General features: G+C 38.4%; 1 protein-coding gene and 1 long non-coding RNA gene across 2 annotated transcripts; both read right to left on the minus strand.

Annotated features, from left to right (window-relative positions):
* Nucleotides 1–61: 61 nt before the first annotated feature.
* On the minus strand, nt 62–7,824 carry LOC143885137 (uncharacterized). Its single transcript, XM_077389151.1, has 4 exons — nt 7,692–7,824; nt 4,651–4,826; nt 525–722; nt 62–259 (listed from the first exon to the last, which is right to left on the minus strand). Exons 1-4 carry the CDS (start codon nt 7,765–7,767, stop codon nt 197–199), a joined length of 513 nt encoding a protein of 170 aa, XP_077245266.1. The 5' UTR covers nt 7,768–7,824; the 3' UTR covers nt 62–196.
* A 5,508-nt stretch (nt 7,825–13,332) lies between these two features.
* LOC143873573 (uncharacterized) lies at nt 13,333–19,300 on the minus strand. The gene is made up of 3 exons (XR_013248283.1): nt 13,820–19,300; nt 13,650–13,720; nt 13,333–13,553 (listed from the first exon to the last, which is right to left on the minus strand). It is a non-coding gene; the product is annotated as an uncharacterized LOC143873573 (long non-coding RNA).
* Between the last annotated feature and the right edge of the window lie 3,141 nt (nt 19,301–22,441).

Consider the following 22,441-nt stretch of genomic DNA (forward strand, 5'->3'; position numbering starts at 1 on the left):
GCTGTCAATTCATACCTCAAGATATAAGACTATATCACATGCCCAAGACCCAGTTCATCCTCTATGTCGTCACCCTCTTCGAAAAGCTTTAGAAACCGAGCCTGGTCTTGTTCCCTCTTCTTCCTTTGCCAGTATCTGTACAAAGCCACCAAGCCAGTAACAGATGCAATAGAAACTAGAGCACTGATCATTATCACTAAGACCACGCTCGTCCCCTTATGAGTATCTCCATTTTTTGATCTCGAACTTTTGACAGAACCTACAGGCATAACAAGCATGAACAAAAAAAGTTACAATTTAGGCCACACGCATAGAAAAAATTCAATATGCTTCTGGGGGTTGAACATTCAGATGTGCATGCCTACGAGTTTTAAAACGCGGCCAAAACAAATCATAGTCAGTTGACACGGTCATTACTTGGGAAAGCTAGAGGAGTTTTGATTGACTTTGTAGGGCAAAACACGGACTCAGACAAGAACACAGATGAAGTGTTGTAATAAACTGATATCTGAAGAAACACTCACGGGATTCGGGAGGTACACACTCAGGACACATAAATGTAGCATTGAATTCCTTATCCTTGGACCGGAAATATTTTCCATCCGGGACCATAAATCGGAGGGACAAAGCTCCCACTCATCAAATACATCGTCTGATTTTAGACTGTCCTTCTCATACAACCCACACCGCTTGCATTTGCTATCTGGAAGCTCTGTCAGAGGCTGCAAAAAATAAAAGAGGACGTGAAATTTCACTGTTAACTGCCACAAACCATTATTCTGCCTGTTGGAAAATAGCCAATTCATCACTTTAACAGTGTTCACAAGTTGAAGAACAAGAGATGGGAATGTGTGTTAGTCTGGTGTGAGCTCATTAAAAAATTTCATGTGGAATGGTCGATATTAATCTGATTGAAGCAGTAAGATAATCATTTGATACAAGAAGCATAAGTACCTCAAAATTATTAGAATATTATTTGGAAAAAGAAGAAGATAAATACCCAAACCAAGGTAACAAATAAAATTGTTTCGCCTGACATGAAAACGATCCTGTAGGTAAAATTCTCAAGATACTTGCCATATATTTCTCCTTGCATGATATATCATGTAGCAAACATTCACCCTCTTTTTAAGCAAAAGAAATGGGGAAAAGGAGAATAAAAATTGCCTCACACGAGTCCGCATCACTTAAAAAAAAATTCACACTTTCTATCGCTCAAAAGGTAGGGATTCCGAGAAACAAATGTCACAGGTCGGGTTTGTCGAATCTGTTCACCCTCGAGTTTTTGTTTTTTAATTCTTCACACGGCAAAGCACAAAAGTGATATAAGGAATTGTTGACAAACATCACCTTTCTCTTATTTTTTCCACACTGAGATTAGAAGTAGGTGGCGACTACATGTCACCTTCTTTCGTTGAGATTTGAAGCAGGTAGGGACCGTGAGATTAGAAGTCTTTTTTATCTTTCACACTTACTTTATAATTGTTCGCAGTGAATACATGTGCACTTACTGTTACAAAATTAATATGTAGTTAAATATTAACACGCAACATACTTTCTCTATCTTTTTCCCCACCTTAGAGGGAATTACTTACATTGGGGAGAGAGACATGATAATGAGGGCGACAACGACAACTTGATGGTTAGGATCTTGAGAATTGACATGAACTTGTGTTTTTTTATTATATTTAAGATTATTATCCAATATGTATGGGTTTGGATGGAAAATGGATGATTAGCATATGAAAAGTTTGTTAGAAAACAATTCCTACTATAATTTTTTGATTAGTGATGCATATATAAAAAAGGGAGATATCCTTTCTTCTTCTTCTCTGTTTCTTCTTTCTTGTTTTTGTTCTCTGGGTTGCCCCTTCTCGGGTGCTCTCTTGTCATTTTATTCTAATCAATACAAATCGCTATTTCAAAAAAAAAAGAAAAAGGGAGAAACTCAATACTGAGATGGTCAAACAAACAGCTAAAATCAAAACAAAGGGAGAAAGAGAAAAGATAAAGAAAAATCAAAACAATTAGTATTATGATATTGAATTACTAATCATGGCAGTTTCTATTTAAATTTATAGATTTGGATGGGAAATGGATAATTGGTCATTTTATTATTGTCCCCGATTTGTTTATAATGTTTTGTATTTATTTTTATTTTAATAAGGAATCTAAATGAATCTTACGATTTATGATCTGATAGGATTTGACTGTTGTTACGATTCGCGTATCAACAACAAGAACTGGCTAAAAACAGGAGAACTAAGGCAGTGCCTGTATCCAAGATAGGTTTATCTTGGGGTGATTGACCCTCCACTGGTTGTTTCTGCCTTCTCGTATAGACCTTTAACTCTTTTGTTGTCTCATCTTTGTCCCGTAGGTAAGGAATACTACTAAAGTCAATGGCAAATGGTAGCACAGGAACGAGAGCACCATTTTTAATCTCTCCACTAACACTCTCCCTCTAAAGAGAGGCATCATGGGAAGCAAAGAAAGTGACAGATACGAAAAAGGTAACATTCATGGACACTACACATTGCCTGGAAATAGAATCATAACATTAACATAACAAACCCACCCAAATACTTCTGGAGGAACAAGAAACAAATCATGATTAGGAACACTTGAAGGCATAAAATTAATGAGGAAAGAGATTGTAAGAACCACATCGGAGCAAAAAGTTTTTAGAACATTCATACTGAAAAGAAGTGCAGAACTTCAAGAAGATGCCGGTTTTTTCTCTTCTCAACCCCATTCTATAAAGGAGTATCAATACAATTAATTTGATGCCCACTCTCATGGTCGCTTAGATACGACATAAGACCAATAAAAATACATTTTCCCCATTATTGGAACGAATATTTTTTAATTTTGTATCAAATTTGGTACAGACCATCTTATGATAAGTCCTTAAAGATTGAAAACATTTCGCCTTTACAATTAATGAGATATACCCAACTGTAGTGAGTGCAATCATTATCCAAAGTATGCAGACCCAAGCATGATTGGGCTGGGTATTAAAACATTGAGCTCCAAATTCAGCTCTAACTAAGTGGTGGTGCTGATTATTTTAAAACTTGAAGACCCTTGGGAATAAATTATCTCTGCCAAATATCACAAAATGCGTAAGGAACTATGCTTGGTGGTTGGACTTGTCGGGGTTTGTCTCTTTAAAAGTCTTGGAGGCAAGAATTTATGAATTTGAGAGAAGGATTGGGAAATAAAATAGTTCACATATTAGGTACATTCGTTTGCCACGACATTTGGTGTCATGGGTCATTCTTGCATATCATTATCCCAATCTTTACAAGAGGACAACCAACACTAGAGTTCAAATTTCAGGCCATCACGAAATACGAGGTCAAGAGTGGTTTGGGTGCTTCATATGTGAAATACTTCGAGTGTTGGAGGAGTTTGAATCATTATTACCTATCCTCCAAGGAATGTTCATATCAATTGGGCAATCAAGATGAATTAGAATAGAATTTTGACAATTTTTGGATCTTGTTTAGTTAAATGTTTTTATTCTAAATTCAGGTCTCCCTGTCATGCTTTGCCCAACCATCATATGGATCCAAACTACTATACTAGGGAGTAAATTTCCTTCCGCAAGGAATTAATGTTAAAATCTTAACCGCTAACCAGTTAGAAAGATGATGGATTTCTCAAAGAATGGAATGCATGTTTTGAAATCATCCTTTGAGCAAGAAAGGAAAAAAAAATAAAAATCTCTGGAAGGATCTTTTCCCAATCATCTTATGGTTATTGTGGAAAGAAAGGAACCCAAAAGTTTTCTCTACAGCCTATGATAGCCTAAGTGAGTTAATTGAATCCAACATTTTGGTTAAGAATGGTTCTCATCTATCATGGCACTCGCTCAATGGTCTCAAACAGACGAATAAAAAGGACAGGGATTTTCTCCTTCCTTTGCTTTAGCAAGATGAGCTCATGTCAATTTTCAGTTGGCTGATATCAAAGCTTGTAGGAACTTCATGCCCTTCGAATATCATTTGAAAACTGCAATGGCATGCCTGCAGGCTTCAAGAAACCCAGTTCAAGAGATAAAAGCGGACGTAATCCAAGGCCAGTGAGTTATGAAGGGTTTCCTACAGTAATAAGGGTCAGATCCATCAGAACAATGTGGTTCATCAGGCATAGCAGATTACTTCAACGAGAGGGCAAAGCCGTCAAGCAGGTCGAAAGAGAGTTTGGACCGTAGTAGGTGGAAAGAGATTAACTCGATATGACACATTGAAAAGAAATGACACAATTTTTTGGAAAAGGAAGGAGATTCCTTTCTTAAAAATTCACTGGTGATTGTCATTTTGAGTTTTTGTATGCTTATCTTTATGTTAAAAGAACCTCTATAATTAAACAAAAGATACTACTCAAAAACAAATATTCAAACAAAAGATAAGCGGCTGCAATTAGGAAGTGCAAAGGACTATTGTACTCATTTACAGATGGTAGAAACCAACAGCAACAGCCACAACACCAACTAGAAGTACTGATAAATAAACCATCTAGATTCCAAACTCAATCATTCTTCCTCGAAATAAAACTATATAAATAAAAAGAACAGCGGTTCTGATGAAAACTAAGACCTAGAATATCAATTTTAAGTTGCCTAGGAATCGAAATAGAACAAACCTGCCAAGATTCTTCACCCTTGAAAGTATAAAGGAAGTGCTTCTTCTTCACATCTGGCAAAATTGTCTTGTTCCCCCCTTGACAGTGAAAATAAACTGTTGGTTTGGCATTCAGCCATTCATGGGTTGCAAAAATTTGAATCGAATCAAGGGTAACATCTCTTGATGAAAGAATTCCTGCAAAGCGATGAAAAGACTACTTGTTGACAATTGGCAAATGCCATGATATACATCTCCCATAGCTTTCCAAAAAAATGCAAGCCCCTGAAATTCAGGGGATATTCTCTCATAACATGGGCATTGATTCAATAAGGAAAAAAATGATGAATAATCAATTTAAACTTGAATTAACCAAATATAAATTCCAATCAGTCAAAAAGTTGAGGATGGTATGATTTTCTAAATGGAATAAACTGATGGAAATTCCAATTGTATGTCCTATGCTCAAAATCAATTGTTATTTGCAGTAGAAGTTTAGAACACAATATGTCATATAGAGAAAAGAAGTATTTTGATCCTTGGTGTTTTCTAATAATTCAGGCATGGCAAGAGATTGCAAAATTGAATAGCAATTATCATGGTATGAATCTGATATCCTTATTTCCATCTAAGCAAATAAAATTTTCTCCCCAAAGGGATGTGATATTTTTCTTTGGCATAGCAGCTCTATTCATTAGTTCCAATTTGTAGTGCACAATTTCATGGACGTGGGTAGCAGTTATGATTGGTTTTAAAGAACTGCACAAGTAACATGCATTTCTGGGATTGCCTAGAATAAATCATTGCATCTTCCTCCCGTTCCTTGTGAGAGATATCAATCACTCAGAAATTTAAAACATCATGATTGATTTTCTTGCTGGTGTGATAGTTTCTAAGTGTATATTTATGCTTGTTCTTTCATCTTAAATGCCCATTATTTGAATATCTTTACATACGTTTTCATAATTTGGTTTTCACAAAAATTTCTGTTAGAAACTTGCCGACTTCTTCAAAAGCTTAAGATGTTGGAGAAGGGCAGTATTTAATCTTTTATACTTTAACACTCCCCCTCACGTTTGGCCCACTTGGCAAACACGTGGCACATTGGGTCCCACCTTTGGCCGACCATTGCATGTGGATTTTTTTTTTTGACATCGGGGATGTTTGAACTCAAGACCTTTGGCTCTGATACCATGTTAGAAACTTACTGACTTCTCCAAAACCTTAAGCTGTTGGAGAAGGGCAGTATTTAATCTTTTATACTTTAACAATTTCCATCTAAAACTGGCTCGTTTCCATTTTTGTGACAATCGAAACACATCAAAACCAAAATCTTAAACCTTGATTCAAAGAGAGAGAGAGAGCGCAAAATTCTCCAAGCCAAATTCCACCTATTTTGAGAAATTTAACTTGGAAGGTATAAGGAGGGGACATGAGAGAGAGAGAGAGAGAGAGAGAGAGAGAGAGAGAGAGAGAGAGAGAGAGAGCAAAATTCTCAAAGCCAAATTTCACCTATTTTGAGAGATTTAACTTAGAAGGTATAAGGAGGGGACATGAATGCCATGTCACCAGACAAGCAATAATTACCTATGAAAATTGTCAGGTAGTTTTCAGGGATTTCGATGCTTAATTGGCAACCAAACAAGAGATTTTGCTGACGTGGCACCCAAATGCAAAGCGAAATCCATAAACTAGCCTGGCTTTTGTGCAACAAACACACCCTAAGGGACCGTAGAGATGATCAGATAATGGTTTGATTCCCTAAAGAAAATCAGCTTTCCACTTCAGTAAAGTATCCCAAGAAGCATCCTTATCAATTGTTGTAATCTCAAACTTTTTGGCTCATTCTACTTCTCTTTATCCAGCTAAAATAATAATAATGCACTTTCGCTCTCGTCTTCACAAGCTTTGAAAAACCTAGCATGACTTCTCTTAATTCTTCAGTATAAATCATCATAGAAGCCTACTATCTGCACACTGGTTCTGAACATTTCAATGAGAAGATAATTACACACAAGATCAACATCAAGTGAAATCTCCTGTGAAAATAAGCAGATCTTCGCCCAATCTCACTTGACTAAGTTCTTGATTAAACAAATTTAATGCATTTCTTTCTTCTTTTTCTTCTTTTTTCGATCAATTGAGCTACAGGCGTGATATGTGCATATAATTATGGTGTTTATGGGGTAGTTGTAATGTAGTTGTGGGAATGTATTGTAGCTGTAGGGTTGTGGGTGTTAGTTATTTCTTATGTGTCATGTAAGTGGGTTAATAGGGTAGTGATGTGCATGGTTTTAAATTTCGGTTTCGGCTAAAATTTCGGACTGATCGGAAACCGAAATTTGGTACTAGCGCACAAAATGCCTTTTTTTAGGATGAAATTTTGATTATTTCGATTGAAATTCTTTAATGGAATAAAAAATAATATTTCATAACAAATTTCGAAAGGAATTTCCGTAAATTTCGAAATTTCGACCGAAATTTACCAAAATTTGAGAATTTCGGTTTCGGTCCTCACCGAATTTCGGATTTCGGTCAAAATTTCAAACGATGGTGATGTGGCAATCCTTTGTGTTTGTATTTAAAGAGTTGTATCTTAACGAAAAATGTAGAGAATTTTACAGCAAAGAAGAAAACTATGTTTTCAGGAGAGTCATGGTTCCTCTTGAATTGAACCGTTAGGAGGTCTGGTCGGCTCGAATCAACCTCTCTTCCCCTCTTTTCTATCTTTTGTTTTGTTTAATTGTGTTACGGGCAATTAGGCATGTAACAGAGCCTAATCCTCTTAATTAATTGATTGCAGTTCTCTTCCACTATGTCACATTATGCAATCCACCATTAATATCATGCAGCAAAATCCCCGTCTTGATATATTCTTAAAGCTTCTTTTTCTTTAATTTTTCCAAACAATTTCACCAAGATTCAATTTCTATCAGAATTTGAGATCTTATTTCATATCTTCCGTTTTGAATCACAAACATAATCAAGAGAGATAGAGAGGAAAGAAAAAACAAGAAAACCCTAATTGAGGGTAAAGAATCGGAGAGAAAAAGAGGAATTTACCAGGAAGAGAAGAGAGAAAGATCACAGAAAGAAGAAAAACCAAAATTTCGGAATTCGTCACAGATCCAATCCTCATAATAACGCTTTTCTCGAGAAAACCCTAATTCTCTTCAAGAGAGAGAGAGAGAAAAGGTGGCGGTTTTTCTTCTATTAATTGGGTTGGGCCTTTTGAAGTCGACGTTCTTAGAACACTGTGGGCCCCGGATAGCTTTGATCAGCTCGGCCCACTTAAAGAATTATCAGATGATCCTAACCGTCCAATAGGTGGACAAACAAAAGGAACGGTTGAGAAATTGTAGGAAAGATGAATTAAGACTTGTTTGTTAAGACAAGGATCAAGAGCATTTTATCCTGGGGGTGTCAACGGATCTAGACAGTCTGATGAACTATCCTAAAATACCCTCTAATTTTTATTACTTTAAATGTTATTTTAGGGGCATTTTAGTAAAAATAAGCCATATGCATGCATTTTTGGAACTATTCCTATTTTTACTAGTTTTTTCATTCATCTCTCCCTCTTCCTTCTCTAACTGTTGAACCAAGTCCCTTGTAACTGTGGCTCATTCTCGCGCTCACCCTCTTCTGCGAATTTTAAGTATGTAAAATGTAAGTAGGACCTACTAGGACACTCCTATGGAAGGTTCGATTTGAAATGAACCATGATCAAGACACAGGAGGTAGGATCCGAAGCATACTCCGAATCTGATCCAACCAAAGAGATTTGAATGGATCATGACTAAGACATAGGTAGATCTGATCCTAAGTGGATATGTTGACACCCCTAGCTAATTGTAGCACCATTTTGGGCAACCCCATCGGAGGGAAATAATGCATATTGGTCAATCCAAATTTTTTGACAGATGGAATCCAAATGGACGGTTAGTAAACAAAGGAGAAATTATATGGTGCCCGACTGTGAATTCCCTTCTTGGCAGTACTTCAAAAGTACTGCCCTTGATACTTGATCCAACCGCAAGACTCTGAAAAAGTGGTATGTTGTTGGATCAAATATCAAGGGTGGTACCGCTAGCAAGGTACTTGACCATATAAAAAGCTTGCAAATAAAGAGCAACATCACCTGCAAGTTCTTTGATTGAGTGATTTCACGATTTGCCATCTACAAGATTGGGCCTGACAAATGAAGGGTCTACTAGATTAGGGCTGCAACTCGGGTCGGGCGGGTCGGGTTTTGGAGAACCCAACCCTACCCGAGAAATATCTCGGGTCAAGTCGGGTCAGGTTTTTTTTCGGAAAACCCACGATTCCCAAACCCGGCCCTACCCATGATAAATCTCGGGTCGGTTCGGGTCGGGTCGGGTTTTTTCACGTTGACGTAAATTTTTAAGGAAAATTCTTGTTTGGCAAGGCAACTCAACTCATAGAAGCAGCAATTACACTCACATTACACTTGAATCAAACAATGATGTAATTACACTCACATCACACTTGAATCAAACAATGTTGTAATCAAACAATGTTGTAATTACAATCAAACAATGCTGAATCAAACACTTGAATCAACTCAACTCATAGAAGCAGAAATTACACTCACATACAGTAACAGTGGGTGCGTGGGTTTTCACTTTTAACTTTGGGATAATTACATTTACACCCCCTCTAGTTTCTGACACATCCACTTCCACCCCTATAGTTTAAAACGTGACAAATACACCCCTGTAGTTTCAATTTGTTTAAGGTTTGCCCCCTCAGCTGAAGGTTCGTCCATAGATTGAAGGGTTAGGATGATCCGATGGAGCTGATTTTTTGGGCACACCATATCTATGTCAGGACCCATCAAATGAATGCTTTGGATCATCCAAATAATGTGGGCCCCTACCCGAATCCAAACACTACCAAAAAATCATCCAAATAATGTGGGCCCACATTGTTTGGATGATCCAAAGCGTTCATTTGATGGGTCCTGACATAGTTAGGGTGTGCCCAAAAAATCAGCTCCATCGGATCATCCTAACCCTTCAACCTATGGACGAACCTTCAGCTGAGGGGGCCTACCTTAAACAAATTGAAACTACAAGGGTGTATTTGTCACGTTTTAAACTATAGGGGTGGAAGTGGATGTGTCAGAAACTAGAGGGGGTGTAAATGTAATTATCCCTTTAACTTTTAACTAACAATAGAAGAAAATGTACATACTATAACTTATGTAACTCGGGTCGGGTCGGGTCGGGCCCCTTCAAACCCGGCTCGACCCGAGATTCATGCGGGCTTTTGAATGCTGAACCCGGCTCGACCCGAAACCCATGAAACCTGAACCCGACCCATGCTATTTTCAGGTCGGGTCGATGCGGGTCGGGTTTTACCCGGCTCGAGTTGCAGCCCTATACTAGATCATGGGGTGGCCATATATATGCACTGTCATCCATTGATTATGGCACTCTTCTCTTTGTACAAAAGTATAAATAAAATGAGATTTTATACAGTGAGTGCGCGTGAAGTCCGGTATTTGTTTAGATAGTACAGTGGGGCCCACTTCACAGGATGATCTAAACTGTTCATTAATTTGTTGAACCACAATGTAAATAGGCCCCTTCATAGGATGATTCTAACCTTTTTAAGAAGAATTAAATGAATAAGACTATCTTATGCAAAAGTGAGCCTGTATGGCTGTTCTCTCTTGCAAAGGTGAGCCACTAAAAGGGCTTTCTGCGAAATTGCCCAGCAAATCCCTTATTACAATGGTGAAAGTGAGCATTCCTACAACCCTCTTCTCTCTTTCTTGCACTCTCATTCTTGTTTTTTTGACACAGCCTGCGTTTTAGCAATCACTGCTAGGTGCTCCCGTTCGAAACCCCTGGATTGTTGTAGGTTGTATATTCTAATAAGGGATTTTTAAAAATAACACTAAATATTTGAGCGTGACGGTTGTTACAAACTTACAGTTGACCAATATCTAAAGGGAAATGATATCAGCCCAGCCGTTCTTTAATAATTGCACAAAAATCAACTTGTTTTTCCTTTTTAATTTCTTTGTAAGAGAGCCTTCTTGGGAACTGTAATAACCATTGACGGCTCTTTAAAGAACAAACGACATGATGGGATAGTGCAATTATAAAAAACATGGTTGTGCTGATGTCATTTCCCTATCTAAAAGTGAGAGCTTTACGGGAGACCATCCACCCTTAAAATCTCATCCGACGCCTATTCACTTTTGGAGTGTAAAAAGATTTTAATGAAGAAAGAAAAACAGATAAAATGTCAGAGACTTGTTCTTGTTGCAGATATTTTGGTCTCCTTGCCTAATTGTTGCGGAGGCTTTGAATGTGTGAATAGGCAGGTGAATAGGTAAAGGCTAAGAAAGATGTCTGACAGGCCTTTTTCTCTCTCCTCTCTCCTCTCTACATCCATTTTCTCTTTTCTTCTCTGGAACCAGAAAAAAATGAGAAAATTGGAAAATATTTTCCAGGGAAAAACGAGTACTCATAAAAAGGTTCTCTTGATTTTTTTCCAGGAAAATGTTTTTCTTGCAATCCAATGGTCAGTTTAGTTGATCTGCAACACTTCAGATGGGTTGAAGTTGAAAATTGTATCTACTAAATGATCCTGGCCGTCCAATCTTGTGGCATATTTCTGGTTCTTCAACTGAAGGAGGCCTTAAAAACGGCAATCAATCCAATGGATAGGGTTAGTGTGAAATTTTTTGTACTTTGGTTGGTCTAATTGGATGGTTGGATCAAAACAAGGCAGCCCACATGGTACATCCCACATGTAAATATATGACCCGAAAAAATCATCTTGGCAAAATCTTAAACAAGGCTTCTGGATAGGGAGAATTACATTGAGAATTTCGTCTTTACTGGCTGCAATTGAATACTTTCTTCAAAATCAATTGGTGCCTACTAGGGGTGCAACTCGGGTCGGGTTGAGGCCAAATCGAACCCGATCTGAGTTCCAACCCGACCCTTTTTGCCAACCCGAACCGACCCGGGTTCAACCCGGTATTTTAACCTTAAAAAATAAAAAAATTATTAAAGATGCTGGGTTCACTCGGGTCAGGTTGCCAAAGCCCTCAACCCAAACCCGACCCGAACTCAACCCGGGTTGAGAAAACCCAACACAAACCCGACCTGAACTCAACCCAACCCGACTTTTTTCCTGGTTGAACCCGTCGGGTTTGCCCAAGTTGCACCCCTAGTACCTACATATTTGGTGAACTTTCTATTCCTAAAGTTTTAAACCATGGAACTCTTGTATTGCAAGAAGAAATCTTGTTCAGATTGCAAGGATCACATGGTGGTTTAGAAGATCTGAATATTTTGCCCATTTGATACAATTCTCTACATTGAATTCATCTTTTGCCTTAAATTCTACTAGAGGATTCAAAACTTGAGCATAAACATCAATTTATGGTACAAATCTGATTTCCAAGTGATTTTGTAAACAAATTGTGTTGCATGTCTTAGTCTTTTGATTGTGAAGACTTTATGTAGAGTTAAAGTCATGTGCCCATGTGCCCATACCATTTTAGCACCTTGGTGATAATGGCCAAAGAGGCCCTTGCATAACGGTGCACTTCTTGGTGAGAGCTTGCAATGATGCCCACATAGTAGATGGCCATCTCACGTCTGCTTGGTGCAAGCCCTAAAGAGAGACTCTAATTGCAATGGCCCGAAAAATTACTACGATGTCACCAAAAAAATTCAACTACTAGACTGCTAAATGGGAATTTGAATTGTAAAATACCACTGCAACAAATATCAATAATTCCTTGAAGAGACACAAACCAAACATCATTTTCAACAAAAAAAAAAAAAAAAACCCACAAACCAAACACATGAATTCTTCTCTCTTGCCCTCCACAGATGAGAAAACCCAATCATAGTTCCCAGAACAAATAAAGAATGATGGAAAACCCAATCTTAGCTTGTCTCCCAATACCATTCTGCATCTTCTTTCTCCTCCCATTCAATGTGATGGCTTGCAAGCAAATATGTCAGTCTATCCCAAAGTTAATCCAAAACTGAGATAGTGGTTAGTAATAGCATAAAGCAGAATGGGCCTATGGCATGCAATTTTAATCCCATCGTCCTCATCCGCCCTGGTTCTGACGATACATCAAGCACAAACCTATGCAGTCCAAGAAAAACCAAAACAAATATAAGCATTTTCAACGTATACTGTATGCGCAATTCAGTAAAAAAACAGAACAAGAAAGGCTTAGAGGTTATTTGATGCTTTTCCTAGTTCAGTTTTTTTGCATCTTTATGTCCTTAGCTCTTGAGTTATTCATGTCTGTATCATCTCCACTAGCTAAGAAAAGAAACACCATATGCCACTACGCATTTAGGGACCAATAACAAAATCATCTTCAATTCACTGCGAAAAACAGACAAGAATTTTACTCCACAAACCCTATAAGAAAACCACCCATTGATATTTCGGTATGCTATTTAGATCGCAAGTTTACAAACAAATTGCAATAAATTCTTGAGCAATTGAAGAAGTTTACCAGCATGACCAATTGTAATATTGTGTATGGAGTCTGAAGAACATCGTTACCTGCTTGAAGAACATAACTCTAGCAGAATGGGATCTTCAACACAAGTTAAACAGTTGTGCAACCATTTTATAAATAAATAAATACATAAACAACTGTGAATGAAAGGAAAGATCAGAAACCATGTCCCCAAGAAAGATGCCCAACATGTCATTAGTGTGTTCCAAAAAGTGGATTACAAGTAGCTATCAGTGAAGTTTCTATAGCAAAAAATGGATTGTCATGGACCCAAGACAGTTTGCCAAAAAAAAAAGGTTTTTTAACTATAACAAAAAATGGATTGCCATGGTAGCAAGCGTCTGTAATCGTCAAAATGGATTGCCATGGCAGCAAGCATTGTAATAAGCCTGAAAATAGACATGAAAGGGAGTTAAATATTAGCATCCAACATGAGAGCCAAATATAACAAAATAAACCATAGAGATATAATAAAGGAGACCTACCTTAAAATTAGGGCTCTTGGAACGTGTGTTCAACATTAGCATTTTGGTAACTTTGGGAGGACTGTGTATTCCTTAAAAAAAAGAAATGAATGAAATAAGATAATTAAGAACTGCCAACTAAAATTAAGCATAAATAACAGCAAAAACTATTGTACACATATTTAAATTACCTTGTTCCTTGAACTTGAGGACATGTGCGTACATTGTGATCATGTCCTCGACAAACGCTACAACTTTTCTTTGACCGCTTCTCCAAATGGCCTACGATCCTTGAGTTAGAGGCCTGGGTACGTCCTTTAGTATGAGCGATTCGAGGATTCAATATGATGGTTGGAAGATTAGCGGTCTCTGTTTGGCTATGGAATATGGTATCATCGACTTCTACACTGCCACTAGATGGTACATTAACATTGTTCTCTTTTGCAACCGAGTTTTTTAGGCCCACAATTTATCTAAACACCTCTGCATACTATTGCATGCTTCCGTGTAGATGTCAAGAGGTGTTGTGGCTTCTTCTGCAATTCTACGTGCTCGGGACATGAAATTATTGAATCTTAGCATTTTTGAATTTCTCCAATCATCTCTTAGGGGAACGCCAATAAAATCATTCATAACCTTGGTCCTCACATTCATCGTCCACCTTTCTAAGATGTATTTGTGAGGAAGGACTACCATATTATTATGAACCATCACTTTCACTTCATGTCTACATATAATGCCTTCAGATTCAAATTTTCTACTTCTATTTCGGGTGTTTCTGAAAATGTCACAATGTACCATCGAATTCCTTTTTTTTTTACCAGCAAATTGCATTCATATTCTTATGGTAGCAAAATTTTTCACTTTTGGTTTTATTAACAATGATAGGTTAGCAACTTCAACAACTTTCCTATGTTATATTATAAAGTAAAATTTCCTATCTATACTATGAATAAAGTGAATTCCCCCTCCTTCACATGAAGACTTGTTAAAATCAATTTCCTAACTTGGTAGAGGGGTAGACCGATACACCCACTCACCCTTTAATAAAACTCTAAAATCTAGTTTGCAAAGGTCACACGACAATAATCAACCTAATGAGTATCACGAAATCTTCCCTCTGAAAAAGTCATAAGAACACTGTGGACCCCGCTCTGAGGATGGTGAGGAAACGAGTCCCTACAGCCTCTAGATCTCCACATGAAAGAGAGCTCTGCCAAGGAACTCTCGAAACGGTGCCACCCTCATAGCATAGCACGAGTGGCGATATAAAAAGAAAGAGGTACATCTTATCCAAGGATGAATCCCCAAACCAAGACGCACCTAAAAATAACTCAGAGTCGCCATCCATGGATACGCTATGGAACAAAAAACAAATGCTCTGCTTGCAACAGATAACCAGAGATACATAAGGTCCGTGCCTGATGACGAATGGAGAAGGTCCGAAGAGCACCCCCAATTCGCCCAAGTGCGAACACTTGGTCTCTTATGCCATTTTTCATTAACTCCAAAGAAGTTTGGGTAAAAATCATGTGAAATGGGAACAAATAACCCCAAGAGAACGTCTACCTAATCATGCATGACTCGGGGATGAAAGAATAAGCACACATAAAGTAAGATAAAAGATGTGTCGCCTAATGACAACTAGATTATGAGTGACATGCCTAACTGGTGTCTAAGTTCTGATGGACATACACATGCAAGCTACAGCTAGAGGTATAGGATATACAAGAAAGGAAATCTAAAATTAACAGTTAATCATGAATAGTAAATGAAATAAGGAATAAACAAAATGCCAGGCAAATAACAGAATAATGAAATAAAAACCTACGGCGTGCACATAGCGCCTATCTACAATGGGGCGAATACATAGTGCCTAATATAAAATCCTAACACATCTCATCTAGAAAACAGTAAATGACAGATAGCAAATGCAATAATAAAAACCTATGGCGTGCACATAGCGCCTATCTACAATGGGGCGAATGCATAGCGCCTAATATAAAATTCTAACACATCTCATCTAGAAAGTAGTAAATGACACATAGCAATTGCATTAATAAAAACCTATGGCGTGCACATAGCGCCTATCTACAATGGGGCGAATACATAGCGCCTAATATAAAATCTTAGCACATCTCATCTAGAAAGCAGTAAATGACATATAGCAATTGCAGTAATAAAAACCTATGGCGTGCACATAGCGCCTATCTACAATGGGGCGAATACATTGCGCCTAATATAAAATCCTAACACATCCCATCTAGAAAGCAGTAAATGACAGACAGAAAATGCAATAATACAGTAGAGTGTTACAACTAAGAAGATAAACCTGTGTAATGAGCAAACGTCAGTAGATGATAGTAAAAAGATAATAATCAATAACCTAATAACGATAGAGAATTACAGCTAAGCAGGTAAGAACTACAGCTAAGCAGGTAAGAACTACAACTAAGCAACTAGGTAAAACACATAAGCAGGTAAATGCTATAGCTAAGTACGTAAGTAAGCAAGGAGATGAACACAAACTATCATGATCTTATGTGAAAATCGATATATAAACACAAAACCCTAAGTGCTAACAACAGACCCTAAGACTCTAATGTTTAAGCCCGAGTCTTTAGATGATCTGATGTTCATCCAAAGAAGCCTACGTATCCCCGCCTCCACGAGAATCAGAGCAACGTAGTTCTTCGCGCCTATTCTAAGCTAGGATGCCTAAGACACCTAGACCTCTATCCTAGACTCGATCTAAAAGACCAGACTAGTTATTAAAACTTCATGAGCGATTATTTAGATCTCAGTGGATTGTGAATTTTAGGACACCCTATATGCCCTAACTAAATGCAGGTTAGCTCTAAGCTAATCCAGGTGGTTCCTATAACCTATGTGTAACTAGGCTGTGTGTCATAAGGAAAACAATGGGATCACTAGCGCATCCTAGACCTAGTCATCAGTCGGCGATGTGAATCGCCAACTGACCGAACGGAGGCGTAACAAACTCCTAACTCTAACACAAATACAAATGAGACACACAACACAACAAAGACAAACTCCTAACTCTAAAACTCTTTATCTAGGACAAACTCCTAACTCTAGAGGAAGATCTTGTTGAAAACAAGATTTTTAAAAGATTTTTGTGCCTTTTTTAAAGAATTCAAATGATTTATTTACAAAGTTTGGCTGGACTTGGGATAAAGATCTCAAGCTGCACTACGTACCTTGTGGAAGAGGATCAAGCCAACGTAGTTCGAAACGAACTCTCCTAATTACTACTTCTAAAACACTAAACACTTTAGATGATTTAAAGTTTTTTAATATTTTTCAAATGTTTTTGATATTTTTAATGTTTTTCAAATATTTTTGATATTTTTAAAGTTTTCAAATGTTTTTGAGTTTTAAATTTCTAATGTTTTTGGATTTTAAAGCTTTTCCAATGTTTCGGACTTTTAAATGCTTTCACTCTTAAAGGGAACACGCAAGTACAACCACAAACTAGGGCAAAGCCCTAAAGCTAAAGAGGAAACCCCGAACAAGCAACTAGCGCCTCAAAGAGACAAACCACAACAAGAAAGTTAGTGCCCCAAGAACAGAGAAAACAATCTAAGATCTCAAGCAGGGAAGGCTTTATATGACTGAGTTAGTCTCTAATGGAAAAACTCCTAACTAATAACACTAGGGAGGGAGTACAAATGAGTCAGAAACTCTCTAATAACACTACCAAGTCAAAGACTCGCTCTAAAAGAGGAGGCCATTCTAACATGAGGCTAGGTAAGCCTCCTAAAGGGGAAACTCTTTATATGAGACAAGGCTTGTCTCCGAGACACAAATGATGTAAACAAGAGTTCTGATAAGATTGGGCAAGTCTCCTATATACAAAGGAGGGCTCAAAGTATCCCTATCATCGCCCCTACAAAGAGGAAGGAAACCTAAGGTTTAAGGGTTTTCAAAAGACTAAGTCTACTATACAAAGGAGGGGACTGCTACTTAGACTAAGCAAGTCCCCTGAAGATGGGCTTGGGCTAACACCTTCATCGCCCTTGCAATGAAAAGACTACTAATGTCCAAATAAATCTTCCACAACATATTATCTTTAGGCATATTAATCAAGGGATTGACAACCTGCAATATCCATAATAAAAACCCATAAGATGACAGTTGCTTCATCATGTCTTTGTATTGATAGTAATTCAGCTAGTTTTTGCAAATCTTACCACAATATGAAGTTACTAGCATCTATGGACTGACTTCTGTCATGAGCATTTTAAGCTACAAACTACTGATCATCAACACAAACAATAATAATTGGAGGACCTGCTATGACTCAAGCATAAATTGGGACTAATTCCTATATGATACTAAACAGATGATGAATCAAAATTTAAGCCCAAGGCCAAATTTAAGCAACTGTACTACCAAAATTTTTTATGATAAAAATAAAAAAAAGTTTCACAACAAAATGAGGGCTACTGCATAAGGTGACCAGTCGAGAATAAAAATTCCTAAATCTTGAAAGGAACTGAACCAAAAGATGCAAGCCAAATTTATTTCCTTAATATTATAGGCTGAATGTAATACGACCAATAGTTCAAGAATTAAAACACACTACTTCTTCGAAAACCAGGGATGAAGGACCCCCTCTCTGCCCTGCATTAGAATACAAAAGCAAAACACTCTTCTTATACCTAACTGACAAAGATGACTCAAATCACACCAAGATCAAAAGAAATCTGAAACACTTATGATTTCTCGTGTACAAATACTCATAAGAAACAAGATAAGCTTGTGCAATTGGCACAACAGAGCAGAATTAATGCTAAAAATCTGAACAGGGCTTAAAAATGCGCATAAGACAGGGGCTAGATTGTGCTTCAAAACGTGCATAAACAGGGGCAGATTTGTGCGCATATTTTGTACCAAAAAGGGGACAGATTTGGTGGACAGAACTTATGCTAAACAGGGAGCTAACCATGGGCTGAATTATGCTAAAAACTGGGAACATAGCCATGGGCTGCCTCTTGTCAAAACAGGGAACATGACTATTGAGCCGGTGTCGGCAATCTAGATCATGGCAAGTTTTTGAACATGGTCACACCCATCTATATTGGATCAAAATTCTGAGAGAAAGGGTTCTATTACAAACAGAAAATGTACAGATTCTAGGTTTTGTGCAATCAGCAGGTGGACCCGAAAATTCCCAAAAGATAAACGAGATACAATACTCCAAAGAAAAATGACAGGGCTCATACATGAACATTTTAGAGAGAAAAAGTGAATATATCAGCCCCTAGGTCCAAATTCTGTCAATTAGACGAAACAAATATCTAAGACCACTGAAGTAGTGAATATGAAGCTAGGAAGAGCAATATTTTAAAGAGTTTTTAGGGTATAGCAAAATCTCAGACAAAACAGAGCATTATCCGATATCGATGTGAATTGCGGAAATGTGTAAAAATTCATACAAATCGGGCTACTACTCGAATGCTCGAATTACCAAGAAAAGAAATCAATTAAGAACCGATAAGATCATTGAAAACCATTCAACACTCATCCAAACACCATCAATAAAACACTTCTCAGACACCATTGGCAGAAAAATTCTCTAGCAAGGAACAAAATTCAAACCCACGATTGAAGAACAACCATGATAGGAATTAACAAGAAGAGTAAAGGGGGGGGGGGGGGGGGGGGGGACCTTCTTCTCTGTCTTACTCTTTGGTTTCACTCCCTCTTGATCTCTCTGTGCAAATTCCTTCTCGATCTCCTTTTTTCTTTTTCTTTTTTTCTTTTTTCTTTTTAAAGAAAAACCTCTTTATGCTTCACAAGATTAGAGACCCCCCCTTTCAACATCAATTTTTTTTTTGTAGAGGAGGCAGGGGCGATGCCACATGAGAGGAAAGGGGGGCAATTGCCCCCCTTAATTTTTTGGAAAAAATATATATACCTTCATGTTTTAATATTTTTTTATCTTTACCCCTTTTTTAAAAAAATATGCCCCCCTTTCCAATCATCCCTAAGATAGAAAATAAGTTTAAAATTTTAATTTTACCATTTTTATCTCCCTTTTTTGTGCAAAATTTACTATAATTTTTGCCTCCTTGTGCAAAATTTCAGATAGAAATTTTTTCTATCTTAATTTTAAGATAGATAAAAAAATTACTATAATTTTTGCCCCCCATGTGCAAAATTTCTGGCATCGCCCCTGAGAGGAGGCATTGAGAATGGTGGAGGTAGAAAATGAAATGGGTTTGGGGTAGAAATGGTGGCTGTGATGAGGATCGGTTGGATTACGGCAAAGATTGCCGGAATCTATAGGTATGGGGTTAAAGGGGAAGGAAAAAAAAAAAAAAGGAGGTGGAAGATGGGGTTTCGGATGTTGGGTTAATGAAATGGGTGGAAATGGTGGAGAAGATGGTTTTTGATCGGATTCCGGCAAGATTGCCGGAATCAATGGAGGTGGTGGCTGGAAGAAAGGGGTTTGGGGTGAAGAGATGAGATGGGTTTAAGTGATGGTGGGTTTTGGAGGTTGAAGGAGATGGTGGTGGGTTTGGGTCTTGGGTTTTAGAAGAAAAAGATAAATGAAATAAAAGAAAGAAGAAGAAGATGGTGGTATGGAGGTGGTACGGCTGAGAAGGGATTATGGAGAGATGGTGGTGGAGCTTGGGTTCCGATGGCTTACCGGAGATGAGAAATGGCAGGGGAAGATGGTCTTGCCGGATTGGAGAAGGTGGTGGGTTTTGAGGGAAACGAAGAAGAAGAAGAAAAGAGTGGTGGTGGCTCCCTTTCCCTTTCTCTCTCTATTTCTCTGCTGGAAAAAATGGAAAATCCCCTCTTCTTTTTTTTTCTTTCTCTGCTACCTCCCCTCCCTCATACGAGAATAGGGGTTTTCTTTTTATATAAAGAGGGAAAAGATGAATTCACACCCCCCCTCCTTACCTAGACAGCCCTATGTAGTGCATTTACGACCCATCTTTTGTTCTATTGGAGGGGCGGGGGGGGGGGGGTGCTAAGTAGAAAATAGGGGGGAAAAATCTTTGCAAAAATATCTTCTCCCCCTTTGATCTTAACCCTTCAAATCACTTTTTGATTCAAGGGTTAAGATCAAAGAAATCCTAACCACCTAAGCTTCCTAAGATTCCCCCTAACTAATTTGATACACACTAATTCGTATACCCCCCCGTATCTCCCTGGTCAACCCATTACGGAAAATTTGAACTGGTTTTTCAGGTTCCAGCGAGCCACTATAAATACACCATCTACCATGTTGTTTGACTCATCCAACCCATTAATTCCACAGCACCTGACATATATAGGGTGTTCCTAAGAAACCATCTCCATACAATCATCCTAACCATTCAATTTGTACAGGCACAAAATGGACCCATTTTCTAGCCGTCCATTTTAAACCTCCACAAATCAACGCTTACCATGATCCTATGGAGATGATTTCTTAGGGAGACCCTATCTACGGTAGGACCTATACAACTAATATCTAACATAACCCAAACAACATAGGCACCCATCCTTTTTAGAGACTCTAGCTCAGATAACCTATCTGAACTCAAGTTCAGATGCCATTTACCTTATTTTCAAACCACTCCTTTGTTGTCTCATACTAGTTATAGCAAAGAGCATATCCCTTGGGAATAATAAAAAATATAAAAAATTAAGGCGTGCAAGAACCAACATCGGATCTCCATAACTAAACACGTAGGTAGGGGTGTAAACGAGCCGAGCTTGGCCAGGCTTGGCTCGGCTCGAGCTCGGGCTCGAACCAGGCTCGGCTTGGGCTTGGGCTCTAACCAGGCTCAGGCTCAGCTCGGCCAGGCTCGCGAGCCTTACCGAGCTCGGGTTATATTATGTTCACACCCCTCATCTTCCCTGGACAGCCCTACTAGTGTAATTTGACTACTTTTTTTACACTATGGAGGGTGGTCCTAGTAACAAATGGGGTCTCATACTAGTTATAGCAAAGAGCATATCCCTTGGGAATAATAAAAAATATAAAAAATTAAGGCGTGCAAGAACCAATATCGGATCTCCATAACTAAACACGTAGGTAGGGGTGTAAACGAGCCGAGCCGAGCCGAGCTTGGCCAGGCTTGGCTCGGCTCGGGCTCGGGCTCGAACCAGGCTCGGCTTGGGCTCGGGCTCTAACCAGGCTCAGGCTCAGCTCGGCCAGGCTCGCGAGCCTTACCGAGCTCGGGTTATATTATGTTCACACCCCTCATCTTCCCTGGACAGCCCTACTAGTGTAATTTGACTACTTTTTTTACACTATTGGGGGTGGTCCTAGTAACAAATGGGGTTCCAAAAATGAAGTGACATATTTTGCCCCCCCCCCTTCACTCCATGGACAACCCTTTTAATGTATATATTAATATATAATATATATTTAAATATATTAAATTCTTAACGAGCCTTAACGAGCCAAGCCGAGCTGGCCTAACTCGGGCTCGGCTCGGCTCGTTAAGGATTCGAGCCGAGCTCGAGCGAGCTTCCGACCCCAAGCCAAAATTGACACCCTTACGCGTAGGTAATTTTTCCTAATCCCTCCCTCAACTTCCCAGTTAGCCAAGGATTCCTTTGACTAAATGGGTTGCAGATAGCAGCAACATTCATTGCATGTAGAATTGGATCATAGCATTCAAAACACACATCTAGAATATGTCATGATCACAAACATAATAGTTCTAATGAAATTATGGGATTTGCTAGCATCCATCCCAATAGGCATTTCGCGAATGGGCTGTTGCATTTGAGGGCAGCCACAAAGGCTCACTTTTTAGCAGCACGAGGTGGCTGCTGTCACA

The sequence above is a fragment of the Tasmannia lanceolata genome, unplaced genomic scaffold (genome assembly GCF_043159265.1).
Source record: "Tasmannia lanceolata isolate RefF3 unplaced genomic scaffold, GAP_Taslan_0.1 ptg000002l, whole genome shotgun sequence".
Lineage (NCBI taxonomy): Eukaryota > Viridiplantae > Streptophyta > Magnoliopsida > Canellales > Winteraceae > Tasmannia > Tasmannia lanceolata.